At 43.3% G+C, this 15161-nt stretch overlaps 1 protein-coding gene across 2 annotated transcripts in view; it reads right to left on the reverse strand.

Moving 5' to 3' along the window:
* SMAP1 (small ArfGAP 1) overlaps positions 1-15143 on the reverse strand; it is a 94333-nt gene extending 79190 nt beyond the window's left edge. For both annotated transcript variants that reach the window (XM_030042993.1, XM_030042983.1), the window contains exon 1: positions 14908-15143. In XM_030042993.1, the coding sequence (XP_029898853.1) occupies positions 14908-15025 (118 nt within the window). In that variant the 5' untranslated portion in view covers positions 15026-15143. The remainder of the gene's footprint in view (positions 1-14907) is intronic.
* Between the last annotated feature and the right edge of the window lie 18 nt (positions 15144-15161).

Consider the following 15161-nt stretch of genomic DNA (forward strand, 5'->3'; position numbering starts at 1 on the left):
AATACTGTACTCTCCCAAAGTCTCAGCAAACAGCTCAGACCTTGGAGTGCTTGAATACCCATCCTCCTAGCTGGGTTTGGGCCAATCCACAAAACACAAGGTATGTGCTCAGTGAGATGTTTAACATCTGCTATTTAAAAGATACAGCTACTGTATTTCCTCAGCCAGCAGATAAAAACTATAAAATAATTTAGGTGTGAATGGACTTCCTGAGGTCATTTAGGCTAACTTGATGTTCCAAATCAGGTCTAATTACACCGATCTGCTCAGGGCTTTGTTCAGTTACCTTAGAGGTATTCAAGACATGTTCCACCACCTCTCTGAGGAAAACTTGGTCCAGTATTTGACCACTTCATGGTTTAAAAAAAAGAAAACTTCTTTATATCCAATCACAATGCATCATGCCACACAAGGCTGAAATGTGCTTTGCATTTTTCTAAAGGCATCTTCTTGCTTACTAAAACTATGGCAGTCTGCTCTGAGATGATACTAAATTAAATATAATTCAAATTAACACAGTTAAGCATTCCAGCATGACAGACAATCATCAACACTCAGACATCATACGCCATTCTATCAGCTACATGCAACTGGGAAAGGAAGAAACAAATTTACTTTTAAGTAGTGTTCTTCACAGCTATTTTAACTAGATTTGTGTTACACAAAGAAAACCCTTGCTCTCTCTTTTTTTGAAAGTTATTTTTCCAAAACGATTGCACAAGTTATGGCTGTAAAATATTTTTCCTCAAAATACCATTTTCTTCAGAAGCAGGAAGAGAAACTGAATACAATATCAAAGTACTCAGCTGCATTTAGTCTGGCATACAGAATTGTGACTAAGTGTTCAGAGTGGAATTAAGGTTGCTTGAGAAGTCCCAGTTCTCAAAAAGGACTCCCAAAACTTTGCAGGATCCTCTAGCATGTGACCTTGGATCTGTCATATTTTTTGAAGCCTTATTTAAGACCAAACACTTGACAGAATTGTTTCGCTGTATAAACATATTTTTGGAATAACCTTTTTAAACAGGAACTCCATGAACATCCAAACTCCATGGAAATGGCAGTGAACAAGACACATGTGAAGGGGCATTTAGCATCGCTTCTTTCAGAGGCTGCTTGCTATGGGCTACAAAACACCCAGAAAAGTGAGCCAAGGCTTCAGAACCTTTACTAAAGGGAATGATAGTTACTTTTTACTTAGAACACACAAGACACCCTCAGCAGTTGTGCTGGGTTAACCTTGGCTGGCTGCCACATGCTCATCAAGGGGGAGAAAAGATGAAAAAACTCATGGGTCAAGATAAAGGCAATTTAATAAAAGCAAAGGCCACATGCAGAAGCAAAAGAAAGCAAAAATTTATTCTCTACTTCATATCAGCAGGCAATGTCCCAACGTCCACTTCCTGGGAAGCAGGGCCTCAGTACACACAGCAATTGCTCTGGAAGACAAACACCTTAACAACGAATGGCCTCCCCAGCCCCCTTTCTCTTAGCTTTTATTGCCGAGCACAACATCATATGGTCTGGAACATCCCTTTGGTCAGTTTGGGTCAGCTGTCCTGGCTGTGTCCCCCCGCAAGCTCTTGCCCGCCACCCCCAGCCTAGTGGCCTTTGGGGGGAGGTTGGAGAGACAGCCTTGATGCTGTGTGAGCACTGCGCAGCAACAGCCACAACACTGGTGTGTTATCAACACCCTTCTAGCTACAAATACAAAGCACAGCACCGTGAGGGCTGCTATGGGGAAGTTAAAGTTAACTCCATCCCAGGCAGACCCAATACAGCAGTTCAGTACATTTAAAGTTGAAAATAACTCACCTAGGCATCACTTGGCAATGAGAACACAGACCAGAAAGCCTACACTCAATGTGTTATTGGCATGTCTCTTCAGTTTAACCACTGCTTAGGAGGGGAGCTCAAATGCATGAGCACATTTCTAATGAAGACGTAAAGGTGAACATTAAGTATGGCATTTACCATGTTTGAAGAAAGGGATGTTTTTGTCATCATCTACAGATAACAGGCAACTGAATAAATATCCCATAAGTACATACCCTAATGGGAAAATCAGCCCCTATACTTAAAAGCATCGTTACTTGTTGATACACTGGTTGTTTCTAGAAATTGTTGTGAATGACAAATTTAAACACAAATGACTTGAACACACATTACAAGGAGCTTATTTAAAATAATCACTCACAATTGCCACTCTCTGCCATGTTTTGAATCCACCTGCAAGTTCAGCTGCATTCAAGAATAATAGGTTACACACAATGAATCACTTCCATCTTCTTTTGCAGAAATTCTTATAGGACTACTACTGCCTTTAATCCTACTAATGAAGTCCTGTACTATGAAGCTTTATCCATTTTCATTCAAGCACTTCAGTAAAATTGCATTACAGATTCTTGTTCCCTCCTCCTTAAAGAGGAGGTAGTACACAAGAAGAATTTGGCAATCACTAGCCAAACGTGGAATATCACATTCCTTTTCTCATCTGTGCAAAAGGGACAGTTCCCCACTCCTTGTCAATATATCCATTTTATTACACAAAATCAGAGCCAGGCACAGCTTTGAGAAACAGAACTGCTCTTTTACCAAATCACAGCTGCAAAGTTAGTTGCTTGGCAACATTGCCTCCAAGTATCACACATGGCTGTCCCCAGCTCCACTCTGACAGGGACTGAGCTACAGTCTCTACCTCTTTTTCCTCCATGGTCAGCCAGAAGTGAATACCTTTTCTCAAGAGAGAGGGCAACTGACAGTCTAGGTTTACTGAGATCGGCAGTACATTGACCTGTGCAGTTTTCACTTCCCCCATAAAACTTCTCACCATCTCTGTAAGCTACAGAATTAGCGCTCTCTATATCCACATCTACCACAGCCTTGCAGCATCAGGAGATTCTCTGAACCTCCAAGTTCTTCCTCCTCTTCAGGCTGCGATCCCAGAACACAAAAGTGTCTAGCTCCTCTGGTGAGAAGAACACAGATCTGCTCATAAGTATTTCAGATAAGCTGGAAACAAAGCAGAAATTCAGGTTCTCCAGAGCGGGTCAAGTATCATAACGCCAAGCAGGAACTCCATGACAGTATATACTCAGACATATACATTTATCACCTACTGGAAAGCAACAAGTGATCAAGACAAGAGAGTGGAGGATAAATAAGGGTTAGCATTATACCACGTAATCAGAGTCTACTGTAAACAAGATGAATATGAAACAGGTATCCATTCAAATCTATTTGCCAAGTTTTCACAAAGAAAATGAAAGTTTTTTTGTGAAGCATTTCAAGAGAAAAAAATGTAAAAAGAGTAATATCACTCAAGCCCTTAGCAGATATTAATCAGATAAGAGGTCAGAATGAGAGGAGAACAGAAATCTGTAGCAGTTTGGTTTGCCCCAGCCTTCCAGGGGACATCATTCATAGTCGTAATACAGAGCTTCAACCAGCGGTTTTAAGATACAAGGAGATTTCTGACACAAGAGACTCCAGTTCCAAGCAACTTTCTACCAACTCTAGGAGGCAGTTTAAGTTATAAAGGTATTCGCACAGCTAGATTTAAACAGCATTTCAGTCAAAAGATGTCAGTAACCTTTCTATGTAGCCACTCAATTCCCACTTGCTTCAAATGGCCAGATTTGGTTCTTTTTACCTCAGCAAGACTTCTATATCAGCTATTTCAAGAAAAGTCAAGACTCTACTACAGCATGTATTTACTGCTGTTTAATCACTTTCCTTTCTCATAAAAGACCTCAACTTCAAACAAAGAATCTATTTTTTATCTATGTATGCAGATGCTTGCACTGGAAAAATAAAAACTTGAGTGGTATCTGCAGTGGGCCTCCATACTGGCTCATAAGTGAAATGGATCTGAAGTAGCTGAAATTAGAAGGGGCCCCTGGAGATCATCTAGCCCAAACCCCTGCTCAGAGCAAACTACAGCAGGCTGCTTAGGGCTGTTTCCAGTCATGTTTTGAGTATCTCCAGAGATGGAGACTCCACAGCCTCTCTGGGTAACCTGCTCCAATATTCAACCTCTCCTAGAGTAAAAAAAATTATTCTTATGTTTCAGCAGAATTTCCTGTGTTTCAATTTGTGTTCATTGCCTCTTAGTCCCATCATTAGATACCACAAACAAATCTGCCTCAGCCATTTTTGCTCCCTGTCACCAAGTATTTATACACATTGATAAGATCTCCCCAGCAGCCTTCTCTCCTTCAGGCTAAACAATCCCAATTCTCTCACCCTCTCCTTGTATGTCAGATGCACCAACCTCTTCACTCTAGTGCCCCTTTGCTGGACTGCTCCAGTCTGTCCATGTTTCCCTTGTACTGTGGGGCCCAGAACTGGACACATTACTACAGATGCAGTCTCACCAGTACTGAGGATAGGAGAAGGATTACCTCCCTCCAGCCACTGACGATGCTCTTCCCGAAATTCAGTCCAAGACATTGGCCGCCTTTGTGGCAAGGGTGCATTACTAGCTCATGACCAATTTGTGATCCATAAGACCCTCGGCACCTCTTCTGCACCCCCAACACCCCCTCCCCAGGGGTAGGGCTTTGCATTTCCCTTTGTTGCCCTTCACACAGTTTCTGTTGGCCCATTTCTCCAGCCTGTCAATTTTTCTGCTGAGTAGCAGAACATCTATCTAGTATATCAACCACTCCTCCCAGTATTACCTCACCTCAAGCTTGCCGAGGGCGCAGTCTGTCCTGCCACATAGGTCATTAATGAAGAAGTTAACAAATGTTGGCCTCAGTATCAACCCCTGAGGTAGAGACTGGCCTCCAGCTCAACTTTAAGCTGCACATCACAACTGAGCCTGGCATTCCAGCCATTTTCAATCCACCTCACTGTCTGTTTATCCAGACTGCACTTCATCAAGTTATCAGTGAGCATGTTACATGACAGTTTCAAAAGCCTCACTAGAGTCAAGGTAAAAAATACCCATTGTTCTCATCCAGGGGACTGGCTTGGTGCATCGGTCATTGTAAAAGGCTATCAGGGCAGTCAGGCATGATACCCGCCTTTGTAAATCCACGCTAACTATTCCCAGTCACCTTCTCCTTCATATGTTTTCAGGATTGTTTGCTCTGTCACCTTCCCAGGGACCAAGGAAAGCTGACTGGCCTGTGGTTCCCTAAATGTTCCTTCTTGCCCTTTTCAGAAATGGGAATGACATTTGCTTTCTTCCAGTCCTCAAGCCCCTCCCCTAGTCACCATGACTCTACAGTTATTTTGAGTGGCCTCAAAATGACATTGGCCAGCTCTGTCTGCACTCGTGGGTGCATCTCATCAGAGCCCAGGCTTGTGTACATCCAGTTTCTGTAAGCACTCCCAAACCTGATCCTCCTCTACTACTGAGAGTAAGCCCTCCTTGCTCCAGACTGTCCCACTGGTCTCAGGGACCTGGAATTCCTGAACACAAGTCTTACTAGTGAAGACCAAGGTGAAGAAGGCATGGAACTCCTCAGCCTTTTCCACATCCCCTATCACCAGGTCCCCTGCTCCATTTAGCAGCAGGTCCACATTTTCTCCAGTCTTCTTTTTGCTGCCAATTATCTGTAAAAGCTCTAACTCTTGTTGCCATTCACATATCCCTTGTCAGATTCAACTCCATGTGGACATTGTCCTTCCTACCTAAACACATGCCTGGACAGTGTCTCCATGTTCCTCGCAGGTCACCTGTCTCTGCTTCCACCACATATGCTTCCATTTTATGTGAGTTTTGTCAGGAGCTCCTTGTTCATTTACACAGGCCCCCTGCTGCCTTTGTGCAATTTCCTGCTCATCGGGATGTGCCACCCACGAGCTTAAAAGAGCGACCCTTGTGGAAAAAACAATCAATCAGTTCTCCTGGACCTCTTTATTCTCTAGAACCATCTCCCAAATGATTCTTCCAAGCAGATCTCTGAACAGACCAAAGTCTTCTCTCCTAAAGATTATGGTTGTGATTCTACTCCACTTTGTTCCCTCCTCTTCAGATCCTGAGCTCTTCTATCTCACAGTCACTGCAGCCAAGACTACTCCTAACCTTTACATACTCAGCCTGTCCTTCCTTGTTTGTAAGGAACAGGTCCATCAGGTCCATCTGAGCATCTTCGTTTGTCCTCAACCACTTGTGTTGGTAAGTGATCATCAATGCACACCAGAAGCCTCCTAGATTTCTTGTTCCCTTCTGTGCTGTCCCTCCAGCAAGTATCAGGCTGGCTCAAGTCCCCCATGAGCACCACGGTCTGTGAATATTAAGCTGGAGTTGTCTGAGGAAGGCCTCATTACTACTTCTTCCTGATCAGGTGGTCTGAAGCAGATACCCACACCATCACCAATGATGGTCTGCCCTCTAATCCCAACCCATAAGCTCTCAACTGGCTCATCAGCCATCTCTGGGCAAAGCTGCATGCAGCCCCACTGCCCTCACAGAAAATGGCAACGTCCCCTCATCACCATCCCCACCTGCCCTTCCTAAAGCGCCTGTACCTATCTACTGCAGTCCTCCAGTTGTGCAAACTATCCCACTCTGTGATGCCAATAAAATCATAGCTCAGTCTTAACTCATTTTCACTCTTCCATAATACCTGAACAGTGAAGATGGATTCAACAGTGTTACTCTTCAAGAACCTCAATGTGAGAATATCACTGAACAACTTTACCTGTTCACAAGGCAAAGTCATTAAATCTTGGGGAATTTAGTTGTGGCCACAAGAGAACAATACAAGCATCCAAGTTCCTAGCATAAAGCTGAATCATGCTCAAATGAACCTTAGTGAGCCAGTCTAGGACAATATGACACCTGAGCAAAACCAACTGCTGACTACTCCCTGAGTAATGGCTGATAATTGACTCTTTCTTAAATCCTATAGGGAACATGGATTAAAGAGGGAGTCACTCCTCCAGGAAAAAGGTACCTCCCTAAAAGTCTACTTATCACATACATATATCTAATTGCTTCCTCTGTATTGTTGACAAGGACTTCTTAAGGCTGCAGCACAGTTGCTCTTTTTACAGCATTCAGACCAAAGATGGGCAGATTCACAAGACGGCATGTTTCAGTTCCGCAAAAGGAGATTTAGGAAAAAAGCAAAGATCAACAGCTGGTACCAATGGCATCCTGCAGTGGCATCTTTTTCATGTCACTAAGGAGTGGCAGAACCACAGCTTAGGTACCATTAGGAGACACACACCAGTAGCCCCTGACCAAAAGAACTATGGTGTCTCACACTTCAAAAGGCAAGAACATGGTCTCATCAATACTAATAATCCCTTTTCAGGAACTGTCCCACCTTTATGGTTCACACAAAGGAAACAGCTTATATCACCAAGGCCTATACTTCTGAACATAGGGCAACAAGCTAAAGGATGTAAGGATTTCTGCATCTGTATAATCCACCTCAGAGAGCCTAAAAAATTACAACATAATTAAAAAAAAAACCAAACACCCATGTCCCACTGATATTTTGAATAGTGGTCACAGAAAAATTTAGGTTGAAAGGGACCTCCAGAGGCCATCTAGCCCAGCCTCCTGTCAAGGCAATGCTAACTTCAAAGCTACATCATGCCACCTTGGGTCTCATCCAATTAAGTTCAGTTAAGTCCTGGAGAATGGAGATTGCACCCACAAATACCATTTTAAGGGCTTTGGTAAAAAGCCTGCAGGCTGTGCACAAAATTTCAACAGCAGGAACCTGTATTTGCAAAAAACCTTGTTCTATTACAAGCTAAATAGATTTCCTGTGACTTATTTCAGAATATTTTTCTGCACTACAAGAGGCAGGAAACAAATCCCTTCCTTAAGGCAGAAAAAACACCAGGAGTCACCCAGTACTGCAACGCCCTGCCCACTTACAAGTTTTAAGCTAAAGATGCCACATCCTGCCAGCAAGAGAGGTGAAGAGCTCTTTTCTTGGGTGAGAAAATTAATTGTAGCTCTTAGGGCCACAACAGCAACTAATTCCTAACAAAGTTTCAGTCTCATGCAACCAGCGTCAGCAACAGGTAAAAGGGTATAGTACAAAACCAAAGCACTGGGGTAGTTTTATTTATTAGCGGGGAAGCAGGAAAAAAGTCCTGGTGACACAGTGCTGAGAGAGACTGAAGGGAGTTTCTGGTCCCTTATGGTCTTTGAAGGTGCTATCCTTCACAAAGAGGCCAGAAAAATAACAGCGTAAGTACAAAATGATCACTAGGATTTCTAGTGATACAGCCTCTTACTATTATTACAGGTCAAGATATATCATTCCAGTTGCTAAGCTTAAGCAAGACCCACCCTGAATCAAAGCGGTTTGCCTTCATTACTCCTTGTGGAAGGATATCGCAAAGCCTCAGCAGACAGCTAGAAGCCTCCAGTTGTTGTACCTGTCCATTCATATTCTAGTCTGTTATACTCATATGATCTTTACGAATCTGATCTCACAGCAGCAATACCAACCTTGCAACAGAATCACACACAGAAGTACTAGCAATTTGTTGATCCAAATAACCTGAAGTCACATCTGATATTTGCAACTATATTCACTGGTACAAGATATCGACAGAGCAGTTATCAGCTACTGGTTGGTTACTACTCTGTGTTTGAACTTGAGTATAGGGCTAGAAGTTGCACTTGAGCTGATGTGTAGAACTGACCTCCAACATAATCCAGCTGTGTTCCATTTCCCCTGGTGTGCTACTTCAGCAGTTTCTCCACCTTAGGAGGAAGACAGGGAAGGTCTTCACCTGGGGAGGTACAGCAGCCGGTGCCTTGTCCTAGAGCAAGCTAATACTGTTGATGAGCTGACCCAAAGCACTCTTACACTGACAGTCAGAGGCGAAAGCTGAAGCCTTACACAGGCTGAAGGCAGGGGGCTATAAAAGTCATCCGTTTGCTTTAGGTTAATTCCTGAGGAAGAAGTACACTATTTATTAAACTATACAGGCAAGATTAACACAGTGAGAAGACCAGCCATCAAAACAAGTAACACCAAAAGCAGCTTCACAAAAAGTGATGTTCATAGACATTTAAGGTGGTCTCCCAGCCACAGAAAAGATCATATGCAAGACTCAACTGTCTACAAAAAAAACTGAGTCTGAACAGCTATAAACATCCATGGAATATTCCAGGTTTGTTTCAATAGCTAGTTTGCCCATTTCAATTTAAACTAGATTTTTTTCTGCCCCACTGCTAAGAGACTTTGTGTCTGAGATTGGCAAGTTGCTAGGGAAGTTAAAGTTAGGTTTATTTGGAGCCAAAACTGTAATAATTGGTTCTGGCTACGCAAATTTCAATACTGCAATCTTTCCTGTTCAGCCTCTCCCCACACTCCTAAGACCCTGTACCTGCTACTCTTCAGACAGAAAAGACCAAGTCTTCAAGTCTTCAGTCATATACAGATATCCAAGAATTGTATAGTACAACTATAAATATGGGAAAGTATTTTCATTAATATTATAATCAAAGTAAGCCAATTTTAATCTGGTTGAACAACAGTGTCAATGTGAGTTTTTGTACTAGGATTCTGGTAAGAGATCATTTAACTAGGCTTCAAGCACTACCAGGCATGAAGTAAGTAAACATTAAAAAAAAAAACCCACAAACAAAAAAAACAGAGCACCTCCTCTGACACAGAAATTTATTCACCATTTCTGAATGCCCAAGACATCTGCAATTGTCTATACAAAGGTCTGCAAGCTTCCAATTATGTTATTTTAACTTTGTTACAGTTTAAAAAAAAAAAAATCTAAAGCAGTTGACAACTCGGGTAATTGCCTTCTTGACAGAGAGATGAATTTACAAGCAGACTTCAGTAGTCAATCTATTTGTACTGAAGCCAACATCCAAATGCAAGCATAACAGAAAAGGTACATTAGACAACAGTCACACTGGTTTCGAACACACCTCTTTTGTTCAAACATCATTAGAAACAGCAATATGAGTCTTATGGCCCACATTTGCAAAGACGGTCACACTACACCAAGATTGATTGCCTTCAGTTTACTTTACAAGCCTACTTGCTTAAATGGCTAGTCCTTTGATACTGCTGAATATCTTGTCCCCTTCTAAGAAGAAACATGTCATTTTGTGCTTCATCACACTCTTCAACTTCCAAGTACTTGATTCAGTATTGTTTACTATCAGCGCCCAAATAATACCAGCCTTGCTGCCAAGCAGTAACACAGGCCTAGGAGACTTCTGGCATGTTATAACTAGATACTAAGTACATAGAAATAGCAAGTTATAGCCCCTATAGTCAAAGGGTTGCTGATTGAAATTAACAGGTTTTGATTTTGGCTGCATTTGACAAATCTCTAAGAGGCATTACTGCTTAAGAGATTCAAATATCAGCTTTAGAACAACAATAAAAATGCCTTTAGTCTCCCTCTACAGTGAAAGGGGGGAAAAAAAAAGTCACATGCTTTACAATAGCTTTCAGCATAGTCTACAGACAAGACAGATGGACAAATCTATAGCTATTTCTTTCTCCCAGATCCTTCCAATTCTTGCTAGCTTTACCTAGTTACACACACAGAAGGAGCACAAAGGAATTTCAGTTGCTTACCTCTTTCAAAAGTTCAGGATGACTTAAGTTATTGCCAACATGCCTTACTATTTCCTACAAATATTAGAAATAGTAGTATAACTACATCTCAGTAGTATAATACTGGGAAGACATCTACTGCCTTATGTAGATGGCTGTTCAGATAGGGATGTAGAGAACAGTCAGTACACAGACAAGCCCTGCCTTGTCAAATGTCATTCCAACTTCATCACTCTTCCAAAAATCTCAGTGATTGCAAAGACAGTTCCAGAACCTTTGATTTTTAGGCTTCTTCCCCAGAGAGGTGCCATCTAGTCTTTCTGGTAGCTGCAAGACTTACACTTCGAAGATGACATCTGGCAACTACCATGCGGCCCTACAGCAGGTAGTTTCCAACATTTTAGCAGTGACAGTCAGATTCATAGCAGCAATTTCAACAGTTAAAAAGGCAAATACAGAATAAAAAGCACTACCAGAAACTGTTGCCAAAGTCAGCAATCCTAATTATTGCTTAATGCTTACTCTGGCAGATGTGTCCTCAGCTGTGGTCTCCACCTTCCAAAAGACTTGCAGAACAAAGCTGTTTAATGTATCTGCATACCTCATACCTGAAAAAGTAGGCCAGAAACCAAAGGATGGATTTGTTCTTGATACAAGACCACTAGTAACAACAGCAAGATTATTTTGAGGAAGACCAAGAGGTAGCTTTTTTAATTCTTACACAAAGCAAGCATGCAATAATAGTTTCAAGCAGGCACCTTTCCTATTTCTCACAAGCAGTGCAGACGGTGGTCATATGCTGAGAGCAAGGAGAACTAATTCTGTAATTTAAGACTGAATCAGCAGTAGGACAGCAGTAAGTTCTGATGAGCTTCTTTTTGATGTGAGAAGTAAAAGCCAGCAGAGAAGCTTTAATGATATGAAGGAAGAGTTCAACAGTGGCTTTACAGTAGATATAATCAAAGCAGTAAGTGATAAATATGCAAATAGGACCACATTAAGTTTTTTAGGGTCAAAAGGATGTTTATAAGATTTTAAATGATATCTAGCTACCTAAGAATTCCCAGAGCCTCAAAGAATAGCAGTTAAAACAGATAGACAAGTACAATCTGCAAGATTTCAACATCCCTTGGATGTGACTATCTGAACAGAAGCCTAGGGTAAATATAATACCTGAGGTTTAAGAGGGACTACAACATCTATGGTGAGAGGAAGGAATTAGCAATGATAGCCTCTTAGCTTTGGTTAAGAACCCATGCTGAAATGCCAGCTATCTGAAAGACCATACTGAAAACAATGGCTTTAAATATTGCCAGAGTAAGACCCAAGATACAACTGCAACTCAGTTAACACAACCAGAGTTAATCATGAAGATAATGTTACCGAACAATTAGGTGAACAGGATTAAAGCAAAAAACAGAACTCAGGGGTTCCTACTGCACAACAGAAAGGAGGATGACAGACAAAGAAGCAAAGCTCACACAAAAGACGAAAGTAACAGAAACTGAAGTGGACAGCATCTCAAAAAAAAAAAAAAAGAATCAATTACATGAACAAAAGGAAAAACATATGTTCCAAACATATGTTCTGAAGTAGGACTGACACCAGAGAATTCCTAAATATTTTGTCATGAACAGTTTCATGTTCATGTCTGCAGAACCCAGGATGAAGAGAATCTCTAGTGGAACTGGCAATAGGAAACTCCAGACTAATGACAAACATGAGGAGAGATGAAATGGATGCTGTTAGTGATGCAAGAGGTGAAGGAGACTGTCACAGTCTGGGGAAAGCCATGCAGACAGCTCACAGACTCTGGTTAGCTAATAGAGCCATGTTAAAAATTGCTGCCTCAGACATCACTGCATACCAGGACTAGCAAAACTACAACTTTGCCAGACACCAGCAAGTCATGAGCACTCAGCCACCATGGATTAAGTGTGAAACATATTAGGAAAAAACAGCTGGCTGCAACTGAAAGAAGTATCCTTCACTTTTCCTTTTCTTTTGGTCAACAGGAAGTTTCAACAAAGACTGATAAAAGGAGGAAGAGTTCAACAGTGGCATTACATGCTCATGGCAAGCTTGATTTTCAACTAAACAACTGATCGTGTTTTTTCTTCTGAGCCACACGTCTTCTGGAAGTATACATAAATCTAGACTTCAGGGTATAGCAGAGGCATCTGAAGATTGTTCACACAACTCTCCTTCCTAGAAGGAAAATTCCTAAACTTAAGGAAAGGAATCTACACAGAGTGTCCATATATGACCATCTGTAAGTCAAGTGCCTCTAGACCAGCTGAAACTAAAATAAGTTCATCATTCCACACTCTCCCCTCCAACTATAAGAAAACCATACACTTAACTACAGGAGTACAGGCAAAGGCAGATGGCATTACAAAGCTAATACAACACAAGACTTAAGAACTGCCAGAACAGGATGAGATAAGTGCAAATTAAACTTGAAGGGAGAAAGAGAATAAAAATAAAACCAAAAAACACACAATTCCCTCAACATTGTAAGCTCACATCGCATCACACGGTATTTTCATGTCAGCCTTCCTGAGGGACAGGGTGAAAGCAAGCCATGCCTCTGGCATACAGAGGGACAGCAAGGGAGATGTGGGGTTGAGCAAAAGAGAAAACGGAATTCCTCAGAAGTGCAGTCAGATTTCAGTAAGATGGCTAAGTAAAATAGCCACCTTAAAATAGCTAGAAAGATGGAACCTGAATTACAGGTACTAGCAAAAGACAGCCTGGTCAAGAGACTGGTAGGTGCTCTAGAACCTGAACAGAAAAAAAAACCAAACTCAAGATACATCAAAGCTTGAACTTATGAAAGAAAGCTCTTGTGACAGAAGAGAGGTATGAGAGTATCAAAGAAAAGAACAGTGGATAAAGATACTCAATAATACAAATATAAGAAGGAGGAAGCTCAGAGTGTCAGCATTGCTGAACTGAAGTGGCAAAAGATACCATGGACTGCAGAGACTTACAAATGATACTTTGACCAGGCAATGATTAGAAAGACGGAACTCAGAAGACAGGACAAAAATTAGTTGGAGAATTCCAGACTCTGCTATTGAGCAACCCAGCTCCAAGGCCCATGCTATGAACAACACACGTATGGAATTCCATCAGCAAGCAACTCAGAGCAGCATTCAGCATGGAAATCTCAAGTGCCAAAAATGCACAAAACATACAAGCATGATTTTTCCAGAAAACCACCGGTTACAAGCCTTTTACACAGTGACCACAAGTCTGGGGGCAAGAACAGCTGTGCTAGAAAATGATTAAGAAGAGTTACTTGCAAAATATAAAGATGTATTATCTTTGGTGTAATCCCTATTATATACTTGTTAGGGCTACATACTAGGAAAACAAAGTCTTATTTCTGCGTTTCTGGTGTATCAGATAACAGCATTGTGCAAGACACTGCACGATTTATGTCCGTGGCGAAAAAAGTAGCGTGCGCAGATTGGAAAGGGACATTACATAGTACCATTTCTGGTTGCTCAAACTAGCTCACCATAGCTAACCTCCCGTTGAGGCGGAGAAGGACTGAACAAGGCAACTGTGGAGCTATTCATACAGTGCGAACACCCGGTTGTTGTTCAGGAAGTATTATACTTAAAACAATAACTTACTGTGCAATCATCTTGCTGAGGGTAACATCTTAATGAATCGACTCTAGATGAAAGAGGGATGTGCTACATTTTTTCCATTTCAAAGCCACGGAACCCAGGGCAAATACAAACGCAAATACAGATGTACTTTGGTGCAGAGCAGAATTATCAGACCAACCCGAGGTTAAGATTTGACAGCGATATGATCTCTAAAATCCCATTCATCACCAAAGCTGGATCTCCGACACAATTAACGTCCAGACTCAAAGAGCCTGGCGTTTACGGGACTGAGCCACCACCGAAGGGCATTGCTTCGGTCGCCCAACGTCCGACTCCTCCGGCACCCGCCCCTCGCGCCGGCACGGCCCGCTCCTGATCGACACCTGCCAGGGCGGGAGGAAGACTCGGCCGTCAAACTTCAGGAAAAAAGGGCTAGGCCAGCCGCCGCACGGACCCTCAGCCGCGAGGGGCTCCCGGCTTGAGGGCGGCCGGGCGGGAATGGGCTCGCAGCCCCCTCCGAGGTTTCCCCGCCTTCCCCCTCCGCTCTCCCCCGGCCGCGCAGCGCCCTGCCGCCGCCCCTGCGGGAGAGGGGCCGGTCGCCGCCGCCCCTGCGGACGTGGAGCCGGGCGGCGGCCCTTGCCCGGGCCTCGCTGCCGAGCCCCCGCTCCCCGAGCCGGGACCCCGAGCTGAGGTGGAGGGGGGGGGGGGGGGTGGACGGGGGCGGCCCTCCCGCCTCCCGCCTCCGGCCTCCCCCCGCCCCGCCGTACCCTTGGCCTCGCAGTCCGCGCAGTACTTGTTGTCCTCCTCCCGCAGCAGCTTGGCCAGGATGGCCTGGTGCTGCTCGTTCTGCTTCTGCGCCTTCTCCCGGCAGGAGCGGGTGGCCATGGCGGCGGGGCTGGAGCGGGGCCGGGGCGGTCTCGGCACCGCTGGGGACGCGTCGCTCCTGCCCTGGCGCAGCCACGGGAACCGGCGGCCGCCAGCGCCGACTTCCTCAACCGGAACTACTTACGGCCGCAGACGC

This window comes from Aquila chrysaetos, chromosome 2 (assembly GCF_900496995.4).
Source record: "Aquila chrysaetos chrysaetos chromosome 2, bAquChr1.4, whole genome shotgun sequence".
In the NCBI taxonomy this organism is placed as follows: domain Eukaryota; kingdom Metazoa; phylum Chordata; class Aves; order Accipitriformes; family Accipitridae; genus Aquila; species Aquila chrysaetos.